This window comes from Barbus barbus, assembly GCF_936440315.1.
Source record: "Barbus barbus genome assembly, chromosome: 20".
Taxonomy (NCBI): Eukaryota; Metazoa; Chordata; class Actinopteri; order Cypriniformes; family Cyprinidae; genus Barbus; species Barbus barbus.
Window position 1 is genome coordinate 27,292,091 of NC_136748.1, and position 20,610 is coordinate 27,312,700.

The following is a 20,610-nucleotide window of genomic DNA, read 5'->3' on the forward strand; positions in this document are numbered from 1 at the left end:
CAGCACCTGAGTTAAATATATGAGTGTCACAGCAAAGGGTCTGAATACTTAGGACCATGTGATATTTCAGTATTTCTTTTTTAATAAATCTGCAAAAATGTCAACAATTCTGTGTTTTTCTGTCAATATCCATATCATTTCCCTCAGGATGAAATTAAAGTCAAGCTGAACAACTTCTGTGATAAATTGAAGATTTGGAGTGGTCAGTGCAAGAAATTGGTTCAGAAGTATCTGCACAAGATAATTGATGAGCTGATGACGGCAGACGGGCCAAAGACCATCTGCACAAAAATTCATGCCTGCAAGTAGGTACACAGAAATACCCATGCCAAAAGTTTACAATCGCGTCCCCACAGTAATATGGTGATAATATGATTAAATGAAGAGTTTTGAACTAACTTTTTGTTTTGTTCCAGGAAAAAACCACCCATAAAGGAGTTCATCTTTGTTCATGAGCAAGTTCAAGACAATTTCTGAATGAGAATAAATGAGTGCTTCGAAAGCATTACAGTATATGCATTACAGTGAAAACTAAATAAAACATGAATAAAACAATCAACTATCTGTGTTTTCTTCAGTTTTATTGTTTAATAATTATTAAGCTAAATCAAAAGTGTGTAAAATATAAAATAAAACAGAATAAAATGGTATTCAAATATTCAGAGACAATAATAATCATCATTTTACCAGATCCATTTCTCATCGTTTTCATTCTAACAAGCTCATGTTTTAGATAAGAGCACTGCTATGAAATTAATCAAATGAAACAGAAAAGTATGTTTACATCATAAGTCAACTATGTTGCTTGCAGAATATATATTAGTTCAGTCCACTGTGATTATGACAGATGTGAATAGGATTTGTACGCAGTTTCAGTTAGATGAAGGGTTCCCGTGGCTAACCACGAGACTTCTGCCATATCTAGGACAGAGTTCCTATCACAGTTGTGTACTATCACACCATTTAAAGTGCCATGCCTGATTGGATGATGCCATTTCTGAATGGCGTCTTACAGAGCTTGACATTTTAAATATATAAATAGAAAAAGTTGTCATAGTAATAATATTGCACAATGTTACTGTTTATATTGATCAAATATAAATTGCTATGGGCACTGAACTAGAAAAGGTTCAATGTTGAGAGGCTTTTTTTACCCAGATACCAGGTAAGGCTGAGTAAGTACTAGATAAAACCCCCTTAGCCTTATACATCCTCCCCTAATTCTTCCCTGACAAAATAATAGGCTACTCATGTGCTAAACAGATGCAAATGAACAATTATTTAGTCAAAGCAATTGCTAGTAGCCTACCATATTATTGTATTGGTGCCATTAAAATAATCATTATTGATATACAGTCAACAATTCTGTGTTTTTCTGTCAATGTGGGGTGCTGTGTGTACATTAATGAGGAAAAAAAAATGAACTTAAATGATTTTAGCAAATGGCTGCAATATAGCAAAGAGTGAAAAATTTAAGGGGGTCTGAATACTTTCCGTACCCACTGTAGTGTATGTACAAATCATTGGGTGTTTGGTGATGAGTTTTCATCAATAGAGAGATACTAGAGAGAGAGAGCTGCACCTCCAGTCCAGACAGATGTCCATCTCCTGCTGCTCCATCAGAGAACATCCTGACCACTCCTAAAGCAGAAAAAAGAGACTAGTGTGGCACCTTGTTAAAGGAGATATCAGAACTAACATGCCACATACAGGATGGGACGTTTCTAGATTCAATCGCCTTTCAGATCTGTTAGAAGATATAAGGCAACACACTGCCCATGATGACATCCTTGACCTTTTCTATCCACCACCATCCAAGAAAATGTGTTCAGCATCCGCCAGACACCCCAAAACTCTTCCAATCCTCAAAAAATTCTCCGTATCTGGAATAGTTGATGAGTGCAACCCCTTCAAGTGACTTTTGAACTACATTTTTAAGGTGTCACTTCCCTTAATCGTGATTTGTGGTTGTAAACATGTTTGTCATTAAAATGCTTTAAGGCAGAGTGGGGTCATTTTCCTTTTCCGGACAAAAGTAGCTTGTTGGGTATTAAAAGAGCAATTTGACACTAATTGGGAATTTGATCATAGTTTTTGTTCTTGTTCACAGGGACTTCTTCAGTTGAAGATAATTACTAATGTGAAGTTTCTCTGTATTGTACAGTGGAGTTCAAATGTTTGGGGTTGTTAAAAAATAAAAAAATAAAAGAAAATATCTTTAAGAATTCTCAACTTTCTCCCATCTCCCGACTGCATCTCTGGAGCTCAGCCACAGTGATATTTGGGTTCTTCTTTACCTCTCTCACCAAGGCTCTTCTCCCCCTATAGCTCAGTTTGGCCAGACGGCCAGCTCTAGGAAGGGTTCCGGTCGTCCCAAACGTCTTCCATTTAAGGATTATGGATGCCACTGTGCTCTTAGGAACCTTAAGTGCAGCAGAAATTTTTTTGTAACCTTGGTCAGATCTGTGCCTTGCCACAATTCTGTCTCTGAGCTCTTCAGGCAGTTCCTTTGACCTCATGATTCTCATTTGCTCTGACATGCACTGTGAGCTGTAAGGTCTTATATAGACAGGTGTGTGGCTTTCCTAATCAAGTCCAATCAGTATAATCAAACACAGCTGGACTCAAATGAAGGTGTAGAACCATCTCAAAGATGATCCGAAGAAATGGACAGCACCTGAGTTAAATATATGAGTGTCACAGCAAAGGGTCTGAATACTTAGGACCATGTGATATTTCAGTATTTCTTTTTTAATAAATCTGCAAAAATGTCAACAATTGTGTGTTTTTCTGTCAATATCCATATCATTTCCCTCAGGATGAAATTAAAGTCAAGCTGAACAACTACTGTGATAATTGGAAGATTTGGAGTGGTCAGTGCAAGAAATTGGTTCAGAAGTATCTGCACAAGATAATTGATGAGCTGATGACGGAAGACGGGCCAAAGACCATCTGCACAAAAATTCATGTCTGCAAGTAGGTACACAGAAATGCCCATGCCAAAAGTTTACAATCGCGTCCCCACAGTAATATGGTGATAATATGATTAAATGAAGAGTTTTTAACTCATTTTTTGTTTTGTTCCAGGAAAAAACCACCCATAAAGGAGTTCATCTTTGTTCATGAGCAAGCCCAAGACAATTTCTGAATGAGAATAAATGATTGCTTCGAAAGCATTACAGTATATGCATTACAGTGAAAACTAAATAAAACATGAATAAAACAATCAACTATCTGTGTTTTCTTCAGTTTTATTGTTTAATAATTATTAAGCTAAATAAAAAGTGTGTAAAATATAAAATAAAACAGAATAAAATGGTATTCAAATATTCAGAGACAATAATAATCATAATTTTACCAGATCCATTTCTCATCATTTTCATTCTAAGAAAAGTATGTTTACATCATAAGTCAACTATGTTGCTTGCAGAATATATATTAGTTCAGTCCACTGTGATTATGACAGATGTGAATAGGATTTGTACGTAGTTTCAGTTAGATGAAGGGTTCTCGTGGCTAACCACGAGACTTCTGCCATATCTAGGACAGAGTTCCTATCACAGTTGTGTACTATCACACCATTTAAAGTGCCATGCCTGATTGGATGATGCCATTTCTGAATGGCGTCTTACAGAGCTTGACATTTTAAATATATAAATAGAAAAAGTTGTCATTGTAATAATATTGCACAATTTTACTGTTTATATTGATCAAATATAAATTGCTATCTGGGCACTGAACTAGAAAAGGTTCAATGTTGAGAGGCTTTTTTTACCCAGATACCAGGTAAGGCTGAGTAAGTACTAGATAAAACCCCCTTAGCCTTATACATCCTCCCCTAATTCTTCCCTGACAAAATAATAGGCTACTCATGTGCTAAACAGATGCAAATGAACAATTATTTAGTCAAAGCAATTGCTAGTAGCCTACCATATTATTGTATTGGTGCCATTAAAATAATCATTATTGATATACAGTCAACAATTCTGTGTTTTTCTGTCAATGTGGGGTGCTGTGTGTACATTAATGAGGAAAAAAAAATGAACTTAAATGATTTTAGCAAATGGCTGCAATATAGCAAAGAGTGAAAAATTTAAGGGGGTCTGAATACTTTCCGTACCCACTGTAGTGTATGTACAAATCATTGGGTGTTTGGTGATGAGTTTTCATCAATAGAGAGATACTAGAGAGAGAGAGCTGCACCTCCAGTCCAGACAGATGTCCATCTCCTGCTGCTCCATCAGAGAACATCCTGACCACTCCTAAAGCAGAAAAAAGAGACTAGTGTGGCACCTTGTTACAGGAGATATCAGAACTAACATGCCACACACAGCATGGGACGTTTCTAGATTCAATCGCCTTTCAGATCTGTTAGAAGATATAAGGCAACACACTGCCCATGATGACATCCTTGGCCTTTTCTATCCACCACCATCCAAGAAAATGTGTTCAGCATCCGCCAGACACCCCAAAACTCTTCCAATCCTCAAAAAATTCTCCGTATCTGGAATAGTTGATGAGTGCAACCCCTTCAAGTGACTTTTGAACTACATTTTTAAGGTGTCACTTCCCTTAATCGTGATTTGTGGTTGTAAACATGTTTGTCATTAAAATGCTTTAAGGCAGAGTGGGGTCATTTTCCTTTTCCGGACAAAAGTAGCTTGTTGGGTATTAAAAGAGCAATTTGACACTAATTGGGAATTTGATCATAGTTTTTGTTCTTGTTCACAGGGACTTCTTCAGTTGAAGATAATTACTAATGTGAAGTTTCTCTGTATTGTACAGTGGAGTTCAAATGTTTGGGGTTGTTAAAAAATAAAAGAAAATATCTTTAAGAATTCTCTCATGCTGACTAAGCCTGCAATTGATTGATTAAAAAATACAGTAAAAACAGTAATATTGTGAAATATTATTACAGTTTAAAATAACTATTTTCTGTCTGAATATATTATAAAATGTAATTTATTTCTATGATGCAAAGCTGAATTTCCAGCATCATTACTCCAGTCTTCAGTGTCACGTGATCCTTCAGAAATCATTCTAATATGCTGATTTACCGCTCAAGAATAATTTCTTATTATTATCGATGTTGAAAACAGTTGTGCTGCTTCATATTTTCAAATATTTAGGATTATATGACGAATATAAAGTTCAAAAGCTGAATAAAAGTACTCCAAAAAAAAAACATTACTGACCCAAACCTTTGAACAGCTGTGTATTTGCACTTTTTCTGTACAGATATTTCCATAAGTAAGAGTTGTATGTACGTAAATAATAATGCATTGTTTGTAGTGATATTTTACATGTTCGTTTTATTTATGACCTGCGCAGATAAACTCCTAATCGGTAACACAACTCAACTTCTTCACAAGCGTCAACCACAAGAAAGTGTTTTTAATCATTACTCACAATTCCCCAGGATCATTTAGTTAAACATGATCAAGACAACTGTGGTTTGTGGTTGGAAAGAAACGCTCACTTGTGGTTGATTCAGACCTCTTTAAAAAGAGCTCCACATGCTTCTGAGGAGCACATTTGAACCTTGCTTCTGAAAGCTTCGTCTTCACGCTGGTTAGAGATCATCTGCTAAAATGCTCCGCAACATCTTTCTTGTCAGCTTGCTCGTATATGCAGGTAAAATAATCACCAATTCAGTTCTAAAATGACTTCTATTTTGTGTAAGGTACAAATATTTGTCTTATGATTCTAATATATTCATCTTAAGCTTGAATCATTTGTTTTAATTAATTATTGTCCTTTTATTTATAGTCTGTGCAGCTCATTGGGAGATTAGTGAAGTGGATTCTGCTGAGGACCAAGATGAAGAGATCTCTGTAAGCATCTCCTGGTGACAACAGTTTTTTAAATAAGTGTATACTTAAAAATAATGACCGAGGCACATATCTGTTTAATAAGACTGATCGATGACTAATTAAGCAGAATAGTTTATTGCATTGTCTCTTCGAGTCAGTGCAGAGAGATTTGGAAATTGACTTCTGCTGTATTTTTATTTGCTTTATTGTTATATGATTCATGTTTGTTTCATATTGCGATGTTTTTCAGGCTGACGGCATGCCGAAACAGCAGTTATCTCAGTGCAGTTTATGCAAAAAAATCATGACGGCAGTGAAAAATAAACTCTCCTCTAATGCAACACCGGTGGGTGTCATGATTAATATTCAATTATTGAACTGACCATGCATCTCACAACAACTTTGACTAAATCCATAATTTCCCTCAGGATGAAATTAAAGCCAAGCTGAACAACTACTGTGATAATTGGAAGATTGTGAGTGGTCAGTGCAAGAAATTGGTTCAGAAGTATCTGCACAAGATAATTGATGAGCTGATGACGGAAGACGGGCCAAAGACCATCTGCACAAAAATTCATGTCTGCAAGTAGGTACACAGAAATGCCCGTGCCAAAAGTTTACAATCGCGTCCCCACAGTAATATGGTGATAATATGATTAAATGAAGAGTTTTGAACTAACTTTTTGTTTTGTTCCAGGAAAAAACCACCCATAAAGGAGTTCATCTTTGTTCATGAGCAAGCTCAAGACAATTTCTGAATAAGAATAAATGATTGCTTCGAAAGCATTACAGTATATGCATTACAGTGAAAACTAAATAAAACATGAATAAAACAATCAACTATCTGTGTTTTCTTCAGTTGTATTGTTTAATAATTATTAAGCTAAATCAAAAGTGTGTAAAATAGCCTGATTGGATGATGCCATTTCTGAATGGCGTCTTACAGAGCTTGACATTTTAAATATATAAATAGAAAAAAGTTGTCATTGTAATAATATTGCACAATGTTACTGTTTATATTGATCCAATATAAATTGCTATCTGGGCACTGAACTAGAAAAGGTTCAATGTTGAGAGGCTTTTTTTACCCAGATACCAGGTAAGGCTGAGTAAGTACTAGATAAAACCAGTGCTCGAATTGAATCAAGTCTTATGGGGGGTCCCCACCATCAGACTTTTTTTTTTTTTTTGGTGGGGGTGGGGGTTAGTCTCGCAATATACAATTTATACAAAATAAACAATATATTTGATCATAATATGCATAACTATATACTATTTAATGTTGCATAACAAAGAGAGATACGCTACTATTCTTCTTTTAAATGGCTTACTCCAAGTAAAAATGTCTGAGGGACCCCCCTAAGTCTATTTTTTACTTCTTATGGGGGGTCCCTAATGCCTTATGGGGGGTCCCGGATCCCCCCAGCCCCCCTTCAATTCGAGCAGTGGATAAAACTATTACCACATTGCCACATCCGACCACTATATAGTTTCAGGAGAAAAACTAAGCAAACTTAAGGAGGACTGATTACCTATGGCACCATCTAATGAGGCCACGAGGTTATCTAACATGAATGTGGCTATTTAGACCAACACTTCCCACATTCACACACTCATCATCAGTCATAGTTTTAGCACAAAACCCCCTTAGCCTTATACATCCTCCCCTAATTCTTCCCTGACAAAATAATAGGCTACTCATGTGCTAAACAGATGCAAATGAACAATTATTTAGTCAAAGCAATTGCTAGTAGCCTACCATATTATTGTATTGATGCCATTAAAATAATCATTATTGATATACAATCATTTATGTTTTCATTATATTTTATTTGCGATCAATTAGTTATGATCTTTAGCTGAAGTTAACATAATAGGCTATTGCACTTTTATATTACTGTGATACTATATTTTATATTATATTGTGATACATGCTTTTTTTGTTTACAGAAAATTAGACAAAATAAATTCAAAATAAAAAAATATCTTTATTTCATGATGGTGTTGGTAATAATAATATTTATTATTATTATTAGTGCCATATTATTATTTTTTACAAAATTATTTTAAAGGCGATCTTAATGATTTAATTATTTTTGTAATTATTTTTTAACAATAATTTTTATTTGAGATATTCAATTTTCTCTCTGTGTGTGTGTGTGTGTGTGGGGTTTTTTTTGTGGTTACTGATTTCTGGACATGATCAGATATACATATATCATTTTTGAAGATTTTTTTTATTGTTATTAATTTACTGTTTAGTGCAATATTGCTATTTTTATAAATTTTGATATAAATATTTTTTCATTTACAGAAATTAGTTTGACAAAATAAATTGAAAAGTGATCGTAATGATTTCATGATGACGTTGGTAGTACGTTTTGCTAATTATTTTTACCAATAATAATCTTTTTTATTTGTTAATTTTTTGTGGGGTTTTTTTTGGCTGCTAGTTTCTTGACACCCTCAGAGTAGGCTCAGGGGTTAAAGCAAAAAGTAAGTTATTTAATGTTCAATCTCGTGTTGTTTGATGTTTTAAATGCCACGAAGAGTATAGTTTGTAGATGGTTTCTATTAGGAGGTACGCCTAGGCGTGGTCTCTTTAGAAAAACAATATGTGATTTTTTTAAATCTAAAAAACTGTTGAGCTGTATCCAGTGCACGATAATGTTAGCTAATTAAATTTTAATGAGTTAAACTCTATTGTTTGCTAGAATTCATTGGATTCGTCTTTTTCAACGAGTGATTGCTATTGAATCATAGGAGTCGGACTGCGCTGGTGGCGCATAAATATCTAAACGGGTGGCTCTCTGATTTGATTCACTTAACCATTCAAATGAGTCATTTGGTTGTGAATCAAACTGAGAACGCTGTTGTAGCACCTGCTAAGACAATTCAATATGTGCAATCTGAATTTAATAATATTTATTTTGTGGTAACGCTGCCATGTGGGAAGCTCTGACACAGAAAAACACTCTAGATACGTAAGAGAAAGCTATAAAATGTAAGTGCATCATGTTTTGTTCTTGAATGGAGGCCTAATCTGTCTGCTGCACTATAACAGGTTCAGTTTTTAGAGTGAATGAAAACTTAAAGCATATATGCCGTATGATGTGATTAAAATCATACTTATTTTACTGTGGTGGGGATTATTATGAGCAAACAAATTTAAAAGTTTAATCTGAACACTGTATATATGTAATCCGAGTTTTATTTTTTAACAGAAATTCTGAGCTGCTGCATGAACTTATGCATGAACATTCATCAAACATATGAGGTGCGAATTCTGGGTGTGGCCCTAATGCTTGTAAAAAACTGTAATGCTTAAGATTTAATAATTACCTTATAATATATTTATACATTTATTTCAAGGCTGCAATTTGGAAAACCTTTCAAGCTGATGCTGCTGAAATGGAGGTCAAGGGGACTATGAAGAGGTGGCAGATCAAAAGGGCGGACTTCGGGAGACAGACTCACTCTGTGAGTTTAAATGTCCCATCTCTTTAGCCTTCCATACACGACACACTAGCACGTTGCTATAATTCAAATCCCTTAAAGGATTTTTATGCTGCACCAATTAGGATAAGCAGCAACACTTCCCATAATATCTAACGTATTTTTAATTTGTAAGAAGAATGACATCAATGCTTATATTAGTAGCTTATATACTGTCTCACCCTTATCCCTAGGTTACAGTAATCAGCTGATCCAGCCTGTATCCAGACCAGATGGTGGACCTGCACCCAGGAACGACCACAACACATCCCTGAATGTCAGCGGAGACCATGTCAACTAGATGACAGATCCCTGTGAAGACCTCATTGATGGCCCCAGCACAGATCAACGCAAGACTACGAGAACCAGACAAGCCCTCTGCACAGACCCTTTTTACCAGCTTCACCTGCTAGCATGATGTTTCTTCAAGCAGAAGAAGTTGGATGAAATATTCTGAATGATATCACTCCACAATCTGACTTGTGATGCAGCCTGGAATAATCACACCACGTTGATTCGTTTGGCCAGAGGAGAACTGGTTTCCTGACTGAGCCTGGTCTTGTTTGGGTTCCTTGTCACTGTTGCCTTTTGTCTTGCTTAGTTAAAGACACCTAATATTCAGTAATATTACTGACTTGACTGCACTGACGCCATTTGATAAGAACTGAACTGAATTATGACACATAATGATATAGCACTTAATTTTTACAAATGTTTACAACAATCAACATCCTTTAATCAACAACATACACTTCATCCATACAGGAGCAAAACACATTATACATTACACACCCTTAAACATTACATTATACCTTACCCTTTTACTACACTCATACAACTACATGTGTTCACAATACTCTTGATTTTTGATTAAGTTTCTTATTCAACTCCAGGATTGCCTGATGCACAAAACAGTGCAAACTGTCTCTCATTTGAGAAATAAGAAATGTATAGACATTCTCTGAGTACCAGAGAACATGGTTTGCTCTTTTCACCATTGATTCGAAAGGATTATTTCTGAATTTGCACAGTGTCACATCTATCAATTCATTAAGGGCTTTTAAAATGATGAAAGTTTGAGAATTAGAAATGAATAAGCAGTTCTCAACTCTTTTCCGAACAGCTCAACATGTGAAAGGGTGTGAAAACCATCACACACCCTGCAATACCCAAATTAAAGTAGCACTCTCTTCTCGAAAGTCAAGGCAAATAGAAAAGAGTGAGTAAAAAAGATTTATCATTCATCTCAAATAGTCAGAAGGCTTTGTTCTTTTAGGTTGCTTCTTGCAGTGGCATAAATGAGTCCCAAGGGTGTGGCATTAGGGCAACCTTTTACAAATCACACAATACTGCAATATTTTAAGCAAAACCCTCATCACAGATATCTGAGTTTCCAATTTGAAAGGCATGTAATTTATGCTTCTGCCATTTCCGACCATACCATTATGATACTGCTTTGAAAGAAGCAGATGCAGCATAGTTGACACTGAATATAGTGTAAACTAGTAATCAAAGTATTATCGTTTATGATAAACAAGTATCACATACAGGAAGATGGAAAAAAACATGTTAGTACTTCTTGTCATGTTGAAGGTGCTGCTGGTCTCACTTCACACAGCCTGTGGTTTCTGGTTGAAAACAGAGGTGTTTTAGTTCCAAAAGTGGCACAAAAGATCTTCAGCAAACAAGCAGAGAGTTTTCAGACTCATTGTGTTTTATCTGTTTAATTCCTGCACTTATCATGCATTTATTCTCAGTTTGCGCTCTTCACTGGGACATGCACAAAGAAGAGTCTACTGGAAATGAACTTGAAGAAGGCTCTGTGAGTTGTTCTCAACCTCCTTTATCACGATCCCCTTTTGTGTTCACTTGTAAAGTAGTATAGTAAATTGTTAACTAATGGTCAAAATGTATATTTAGTATAGATATTTCTTTGTCTTTTTAAGATTGCAAAAATTTATGTTATTTTTAAATCATTTTTTTTATATTTCCAAGCTTTCCTTCACTGCGTAAACTTTCATGATAACAAATAACACATACACAAAATTAACTAACTTACACATCAAAATTCACAAACAGTTATTTGAAAACCGGAAAAACTACATGATATGTTTGCATGATGATGGTAGAATTTACAACTACCTATTTAATGAGTTTACAACCACAGACAAACAACCACAATAATATGACTGTCAGCTGATTAATCATACTGGCTGATGTATTGATCACTATCTTTAGAGGTTAGATCTTTGCCATGTAATAAAATGAAACTTCAAGAGTATTTGCAAGATGCAGATAAGATCACTTATTTCACTTTTAAAAGCTAGATTCTACTATATGCTGTATGTGATACATATAAACTAATGACTCCAATGCTGTCACATGTCTTATTAGGGTGAGATACAAACAGAACAACTCCCTGGAATGTGCTGGACTTGCAAGTGGAAGAAGCTGAAAAAACAAATCTCCAATGGAGCAACTCCGGTTGGTACTTTTTTTTTTTTTTAATCCTTTAATAAATTAATGTGAGACTAGCGGCTTAATGTTAACTGCTTGTCACTTAACTACAGGACGACATTAAAAATAAGTTGGGGATGAGATTGGCTTCCTAAATTCACTGTGTAGGAAGTTTGTGAAAAAAAAAAAAGATATTGCTTTAGATGCGACTAGCTCAGGGAGTCCTGTACATTGTTCGGTTCCGGTTGAGCCCGTGCAGCAGGGCAGCTGGGTGACTGTGAGGCGGCCTAGTCACGGGTCAAAACACTGCTCTTCCGTTCCGATCAGAACATCAAACAGGTTCTCCCCACTCAGTGAGGCACCCACTGAGAAACCTGATGAAAGTGCTCTGGTTATTGGAGATTCTATTGTACGGAATGTGAAAATAGAGACACCAGCCACCATAGTCCATTGTTTACCGGGAGCCAGAGCGCCTGACATCTTGGCAAATTCAAAAGTTCTGGCTAATGCTAAACGTAAATTCAGTAAGATTGTTATCCACGTCGACGCTAATGATGTTCGACTTCGCCAGTCGGAGATCACTAAAATTAATGTTAAAGAGGTGTGTGAACTTGCAAGTACGATGCCAGACACTGTAATATGCTCTGGTCCGCTCCCTGCTTACCGTGGCGATGAGATTCATAGCAGACTGTCATCACTCAATGGCTGGATGTCTAAGTGGTGCCCTCAGAATAGCATCGACTTTATAGACAATTGGACGAGTTTTTGGGGCAGACGTGACCTGTTGAAAAGAGATGGTGTTCATCCCTCCTGGGGTGGTGCCGCTCTTCTCTCTAGAAATATGGCACATAGTCTTAGAGTTCGTACTTCACTAACTGGGGCCCAGGTCAAGAAGCAGACAGACTGGCTAAACCGTCCATCTGCTAGCTGCCTTACGTCACAGAAGTCAGTTAATTCTCAGCACATAGAGACTCCTTCACCCAGATATCACAGATATATAGAGACTGTGTCTGTTCCCCGAACTAGAAAATACAGAAAACGCCCTAACCAAATTAAGAGTAACAATTTAATTGATGTTCAACAAATAAAAAATGTTTACAATACAGAGAAACAATTGATAAAGCTTGGCTTACTGAATATCAGGTCCCTTTCTACAAAAGCACTTTTTGTAAATGATTTGATCAATGATAATAATCTAGATTTGCTCTGTTTGACAGAAACATGGCTAAAACCAGATGAATACATTACTTTAAATGAGTCCACCCCCCCAAGATTAGTACTATAAAAATGAGCCACGTCTAAAAGATAAAGGGGGAGGTGTTGCTACAATTTATAGCAATATTCTCAGTATTTCTCGGAGGGCAGGCTTTAAGTATAACTCGTTTGACGTTATGGTGCTGCGTATAACATTATCTAGAGAAACACGTGTTGGTGATAAATCCCCTGTGATGTTTGTACTGGCTACTGGATACAGGGCACCATACAGATTTTATTAAAGAATTTGTGCAGTTGCTTTGACACAATTTACATTGGTCGAAGAACTTTCAACTACTGATGATGCCAGAACCATCTCTGTTATCATTGCTGTTTGCAAGAAATAGGCATGGAGTTAATGACCTTATAAAAGTTTAAGAATCATATTTGATAAATTGCATGAGACTTTTTTGTTTGTTTGTTTCTGAAGGGCTTTTCCACATTGGCCTTAACCTTAGGTTACTGTCATTCTAAACCGAGTTTTTAACCCCAGGTAAAGGAACGTTTCACATTTGTAATTTAGAAGCAGGTTTAGCGCCGTTTTTATCTGAGGATATTAAAACCCTGCTCTAGAGCAGGACTAGTACCGCTTTTTCGGTGTTAACCTCACTGAGGTACCAAACGTCTACATTGTGAAACGATGCGGTACAATTAGGCGTTTAGGAATTTACCATGTGAACACCCATTGTTAACCCCACGTAAATTCAGTTTACCCAGGTTTAGAATGACCCAGATTTAAAAGGATAGTTCACCCAAAAATGTAAATGCTGTCATTTAGTCACCCTCAAGTTGTTCAAATCTGTATGGTGTTTGGTTACCGATGTTCCAAATATCTTCTTTTATGTTCAGCGGAACAAAGAAACTCATACAGTTTGAGTAAATGATTACAGTATTTTCTTTTTTGGGTGAACTATCCCTTTAACTATTTCAAGTATGAAAAGACCTTGAGTGCTTGCTTTAGCTGGACAAGGTGTTTGTTTTTGTTTGTATATTTGTCATGTACACTCAACTTTGCAACTTTTTTCTGCATTCATTTGGAAAATTAATTAATTGTGTGACATGATACTTTTACAAACAGAGGATGCTTGTATTTGTATTTTATTTTCTTGGTCCATCAGCACTATAGCCTACCGCACACATTGATATCTCATGCCCATTTTAAACTCATTATTTCTTACATTTTGCAAATAATCAGCAATAAAAACAATTTGCAGAAAGACTAAATAGAATAAAATGGGTCGCAAGTAAACAAATATACATGTCCATACAAATGATTACAAAAAAAAAAAAAAGCAAACATGTAAACATGTCCATTAATAGACAATTTTATAACAGCCTGCCATGAAGAACGAGAGAAACTTCATACTTTACAGGACACAGTAAGTCACATTCACAACAACAGCGATCATTAATCAAATTGTTTAGATGGCTGGTGACACATCCTTCATTTCAAATTGTGTGCTAATGAGCTTCTCAAACAGCTTTTTCTGTGAGCTACTGCAAGATGCTACTACTGCAAGATTATGATGTGATTACATGCAGCTATGTAAATAAAAATGAGACAGGGAAAAGAGTGTTTTTCATCACTCATTCTGAGTGAATTTAAAATCTGCTCCATAATATTATGCTGCAATATCAAACACTTTCCCTTTTCCCAGCAATACAATTGGTTACTTGTCAAAAACTGAATTACATATTTGTACTAGCCAATTTTGATCAGATGCTAAGCAATAGGTCTGAATTGTCAGTAAACCTATTACAGGGAAAGTACCCTCAAATTTTAAAAAGTTAAACATCCTGCGCTGAGTTCATCACTGCTTTGTGGTTTGAACCTGCAACCTTTCCATTATCACCCAAATGTTTTACCAATCAATCCACTGGCAGGATACAAAAGCAAAATACACAACAAAATGACAAGCTATGTATCCGAGCTAACAAGACACTTGATTAAACCTTAAAATCAGTGGAGGAAAAGAAAACACTTTGAAGATTGAGATGGGTTAATGGTCCCTCTAGTAGCAGTAATCATAAAATGCAAGTTAATGTCACTTTTTCCACAAGGGGGCAGCAGAGACACTCAATGACCCAGTGAATGATATAATATTTTGATGTTAACAAAATAGGATCACAATGATGTATTTTTTTTGTGCCCATATTTGGTTACTTTTATCAAAAACACAGACGTATTCAGACATATAGACGTAATACCGGACACAGACTAAACCAAAGAGTGAGCTTAAGTAAGACAGGCAGCTGATGACACAGGTGCAGAGAATGAACTAATAATGACAAAACGAGAACAGGAACATAACCAAAAAAGGTCACAGAAGGAGAAAACACGACAAGCAGTCCATGCGGTGTGACAGTTCGTCCTCCTCCCGGAACGCGCATTCTCGTGCCGTGGAGGCAAAGGGAGGGACGGAGGGGGACTTAGGAGGACAAAGAAGTGGATGTGGGATAGTGATGGGGGATAGCAAAGGGCTGCGGGAAGGCAAGCAGACAAGACAGGGGGAGGTTTGGGCAGAGGACGGTCTCCCGGGAGGACGACGAACAGAGTCCAGGGTGGACACAACAGAGGGAGGAGCCAGGGAGAAAACAGGTGGGAGCCGGAGGAGCCAGGCCACAGCCATGATAGCGGCCCACGGTGGAGCCGATGGAGGGAGGAACCATGGTGGAGGAAGGTCTGACAACTCCAGGGGGTTAGCCGACATTGGCGGAGTACGTGGTGGTGGAGCCCGAGGCGGAGACAGCGAGCCAATGGGCCAAGGCGACGGGGAGGATCCGGAGGGCCATGGCGGAGCGACAGAGGACTGAGGTGAAGCCGGAGAAATTCCCCCCTCCACCACTCAAATAATAATAAAAAAAATACTCCCTCCCACAAGAGTCATCTAAGAGGGGAATTCACCCCATTTTCAAAAATGAAACTCAGGACCTGAATGAATGTCTGTAAAAATCCTGATTGGAGAATCACTATAAATACTGTAAGTCTACATGTTGAAAAGAAGCCTTTTTTTATCATGTAGATAAAAACAGAGATTAAAAAAAGTCCCTCTAAAACACAGAGGGACACTCTCTCTTAGAAGAAATCCCGCCCGCTCCCCGAGAAAGTCAATATTTTAATTTTCTTTAATAAAAATAGCTAGACGCCAGAATTCTCTATTACATTCTGTTGTGCTCCTATGCACACGATGTTCAAATATGTTGTGCTATGGTATGCTGAGGAAATCTCTCTCTCTCTCTTTGAAGGACTATACCACATACATTGACATCTCATGCCCATTTCAAGCTCATCATTTCTTAAATTTCACAAAAAATCAGACCATTTGCTCTCATAGACTGTCAAAGACTGGCAGCCTCTCAAGAAGAACGAAAGAAACTTCAAACATTACAGGATACAATAAGTCACATTCACAACAATAGCGATCGTAATCAGTTTGTTTGTCTTTGCCCAAATGAGCTTCTCAAACAGCTTTTCCTGTGAGATACTGCAAGTTGCCACTATTGCAAGATTATGATGCCACCACAAGCAGCTATATAATACAAAATTATCACTTTTATTATCACACCCTTATCACTTTTCGCAGTAATAAAATTGATTGTGTGAAAAAAAAGAATGCCATCATATTTGTACTAGTAATTCCTCCCATTTGCTATCAGTTTTGAAAGCTTGGAAAGCAATAGTACAGGTCTAAATTGTCATTAAATCTATTACTATTCCCTCAAATATGAGTTCATCATTGTTTTGAACCTACAACCTTCATGTTATCTGCCCAGATCTTTACCAACCAAGGCAGGATACAAAAGCAAAATACACAATTTATTTATCCGAGCTGATGAGACACTGGTGATTAAACCTGAATATCAATGGAGGAAAAGAAAACACCTTGAAGATTGAGATGGGTCAAAGGTCGCTGGGCCTCCATGAGGGCATTAAGGAGACTTTGATGACGACTGAGATCATTGAAGGGTTGGCAGACGAGTCCAAAGAGAACACAAGAGAGGGGACAAAAACAGAAAAACATCTAAAAACAAACAAAAAAATCTAGACCTGTATGACATACATTCTTTTACGGAACACAAAATGATTAGAGTTGGAACCGAGAACCATGTCTTATTTAGATCCGGCTCTCTTTAAATGTAACAAATTAGGTGTTCATTGGAGTGGGGTGTAAGAGCAAGAGAAATTCTCACACTTAAAATGGAAAAACACCAAAAACAAAAAAAATAATTAAAGAAGTATTTTTGCCGATGTAAAGAAAAAGTACTTAATCCTCACCTCACCAGAAAACAAAATAAATTCAAAGTAAATTGAAATTTTAAACTGCTCTGTATAAAATCTCTATAGATCTCCTATATGCCCCTCTAGTGGCAGTCTCAGTGACCCAGTGCATGATATATCTTGATATTCACAATAAAATAAGACTGTTAACAAATATGTAAATAATGTAAACAAATATTCTTATATTCATAATAAAATTCACCTAATAAAAAAATCACCAATAATAATAGTAATAAAACTGCATAAATATAAAGATATTTTATCAAAATGATTGGTATAAGCTTTCTGTACCAGAACAAGAAATATCATTATATATCAGGTTTTGCAACTCTCTAACAAGAGAGGATAAATACAAAATAACTAAAGCAAAACTCAATTCCTGGAGGGCCACAGCCCTGTAGAATTTAGTTCCAACCCTGTTCCAACATACATGTAGATGTTTAATGTACAGTGCCAATTATTGGATTGCATTATACATGTCCGATGGTAGTACCATAGTATTCTTGAAAGTACCTTGTATTATGATGGCACATTCAATATCTGTGCAATAGTATAACAATCTGACACCATGGTATTGTCAAATATACATACTGTAGTTCTAACATTGAATTTTATACTATTTAGATACAGTATTTGTAATAAAAGTACTATAATTTTTGAAAAATAAGCATCACACATACAGGAAGATGTAAAAACAAAAAAGTAATGCCAAGATTTCTAGTACATCTTGACATGTCCGTGCTAATCATATCACCCCACAAACAGACGTGTTATAAAAAGGAGTGGCACCAAAGACAATCACGCAAACGAGAGTTTTCAGTCTCATTGTGTTCAGACTCTTTTGCCAAACAAGATGCTGCGGAGTATCATCCTGATAGCCCTGCTGATATCCTCAGGTAAAATTAGCAGAGATCAGTTGTTAGTTACCTTTATCAAACAATTTGTCTATATTTTGTGTGCCTGATTTGGACCCGTGTGCAATGCTGATCACATGAAAACCAACTTGAATATACCTCAAATATACATATTCTTGCTGTTTAACTGAACTCATGCAGAATATTGCAGAACATTTAGTACTTAGTATGTCCTATATTTATCATGCATTTTTCCTTACAGTTTGTGCTCTTCACTTGGAAATGCACAGAGACAAATCTACTGGAAATGAATTAATAGAAGACCCTGTAAGTTGTCCTCAACGTTGTTTATCATGATCCCATTTTGTGTTTACATTTAAAGTAGCAAAGTGAACTACTTTCACCAGATTGTGCATCAGTATAGTGCTCAAACATATTTAACACAGACATTTTCTTGTCTTTTTAAGATTGCATTATTTCTATTATTTTTATGACTGCGTAATCTTTGATAATAGCAAATAAAATGTACACAAATTTATCCAATTTAGTCATCTACATTGACATGATCTACATTGAGCCTACTGCCATTAAATGTTGAACAATATAAATTTTAAGGCTGTCGTCATAAATTATACTTGTGCATTTGAGCATATTAAAGTTTAAACATTAAACATTTTCATGATAAATACACTTACTGTGACTGATTTTTACTTCTTTTTTACATTGACTCTAATATGTTCTTTTATCTTGTTAGGGTGAGAAACAATCAGAACAACTCCCTGGACTGTGCTGGGCTTGCAAGTGGGCCATGGGGAAGCTGAAAAGTGAGATCGCCAATGGCTCAACTAAGGTTGGTAACAGTTCTGATTCATACACTTGAATAAGTTCATGTGAGGCTAATGGCATAATGTTAACTCTGCTGGTCACTTTCCTACAGGATGACATTAAAAAGATGCTGGGGATGGTCTGTGATGAGATCGGCTTCCTAAAGTACCTGTGTAGGATGTTTGTGAACAAGTACATGGGCACTCTGATCGAAGAACTTTCAACTACTGATAACGCCAGAACCATCTGTGTCAACATTGGTGTTTGTTAAAGGCCTTTGAAAGTTTAAGAATCCTTTCTCTGATCAATTGAATAAATGCATAAGGCTTTTCATTTGCTTTTTTTTTTCTTAAGGGCTTTTCACACTGTGCTTAAAGAGATAGTTCATCCAAAAATGAAAATTAATCCATGATTTACTCACCCTCAAGACATCCTGGGTGTATATGACTTGCTTATTTCAGACAAATACAATCTGTTATATTAAGCTTTGTAATGCCAGAGAATGGTAGTCGAGATTTTGAAGCAAAAAAAAGCATCATAAAAATGTGCTCCTCACAGCTCCAAGGGGATAATAAAGGCCTTCTGAAGCAAAGCGACGTGTTTGTGTAAGAAAAATATCCATATATATGACAGCTAGCAGCTAGAGATTATGGTTTATTAAGTTTTAAATATGGATATTTTTCTTACACAAATGTATCGATTCGCTTCAGAAGGCCTTTATTTACTCTCCGGAGCCGTGTGGAGCTTTTTTTATTATGGATGGATACACTTTATTTTGCTTCAAAATCTCGACTACCATTCTCTGGCATTATAAAGCTTGGAAGAGGCAGGATATTTTTTATATAACTCTAAGTGTATTCGTCTAGAAGAAGAACATCATACACCTAGGCTTTAAGGTGAGAAGCTAAACCATTTTTTGGGTGAAATATCCCTTTAACCCTCCCGGGTTACTGTTGTTCTAAACCCTGCTGGTAAAGGAACGTTTCACAATGTAGAAGCAGGTTTAGTACTGCTTTGCTTTCAGAGTCAACCCCACTAAGCGGTACCAAATCTGTATAGTGAGAAACAATGGGGTGTTTTAATGTTAGAACTAAACACTTAACAACCGCTTTGGACAGTAATGGAAAAGCCACACGTTGTATAAACTGTCGGTTCAGCTTTTAAGGAAAAAAAACTCAAACGGTGACTGAAAACGTGCTAAAAATTTAAATGATAAAGAGACCGTTTCATTCTTAGCTTTACAGTCGGAAAACTCCATAAAGAGAAAAAAAGAAATCGTATAGTTGGCAATATGAGGATGTGCAACGATAGAGCCGTTAAGTAAACAAGTCGTGATCTGTTAGTCCACTGACCCCTGAAAAAAAAAAAAAAAAAGATTAACTCAGGGTTTAGGAATGTAGAGCATGAAACGTCAGCGTATGAATAACTATTAATTGTTAACCTCTAGTAAATTATGAGCAGTGCGAGATGTGAAGCAAGATAACCCAGGATCCTGTTGACTTCGAGTTAACTACTTTAAGTGTGAAAATCCCTTGAGCTAAGTGCACTAGCTAGTTTTTTTGCATATTTGTTGTATACTGTACAACTCTCTCTTTTTCTTCAAACAACGACACAATAAATGCATGGAACTCAT

At 36.3% G+C, this 20,610-nt stretch overlaps 2 protein-coding genes across 2 annotated transcripts; both read left to right on the forward strand.

Annotated features, from left to right (window-relative positions):
* Window positions 1–5,531: 5,531 nt before the first annotated feature.
* Window positions 5,532–6,621, forward strand: LOC306885973 (antimicrobial peptide NK-lysin-like). The gene is made up of 5 exons (XM_079442810.1): window positions 5,532–5,634; window positions 5,770–5,834; window positions 6,064–6,159; window positions 6,242–6,399; window positions 6,511–6,621. The coding sequence occupies exons 1-5, from the start codon at window positions 5,592–5,594 to the stop codon at window positions 6,569–6,571; spliced, it is 423 nt and encodes a 140-aa protein (XP_079298936.1). The 5' UTR covers window positions 5,532–5,591; the 3' UTR covers window positions 6,572–6,621.
* Window positions 6,622–18,056: 11,435 nt separating this feature from the next.
* On the forward strand, window positions 18,057–20,609 carry LOC306886665 (uncharacterized protein). The gene is made up of 4 exons (XM_079443963.1): window positions 18,057–18,194; window positions 18,415–18,479; window positions 18,907–19,002; window positions 19,090–20,609. Exons 1-4 carry the CDS (start codon window positions 18,152–18,154, stop codon window positions 19,246–19,248), a joined length of 363 nt encoding a protein of 120 aa, XP_079300089.1. The 5' UTR covers window positions 18,057–18,151; the 3' UTR covers window positions 19,249–20,609.
* Window position 20,610: the final 1 nt, after the last annotated feature.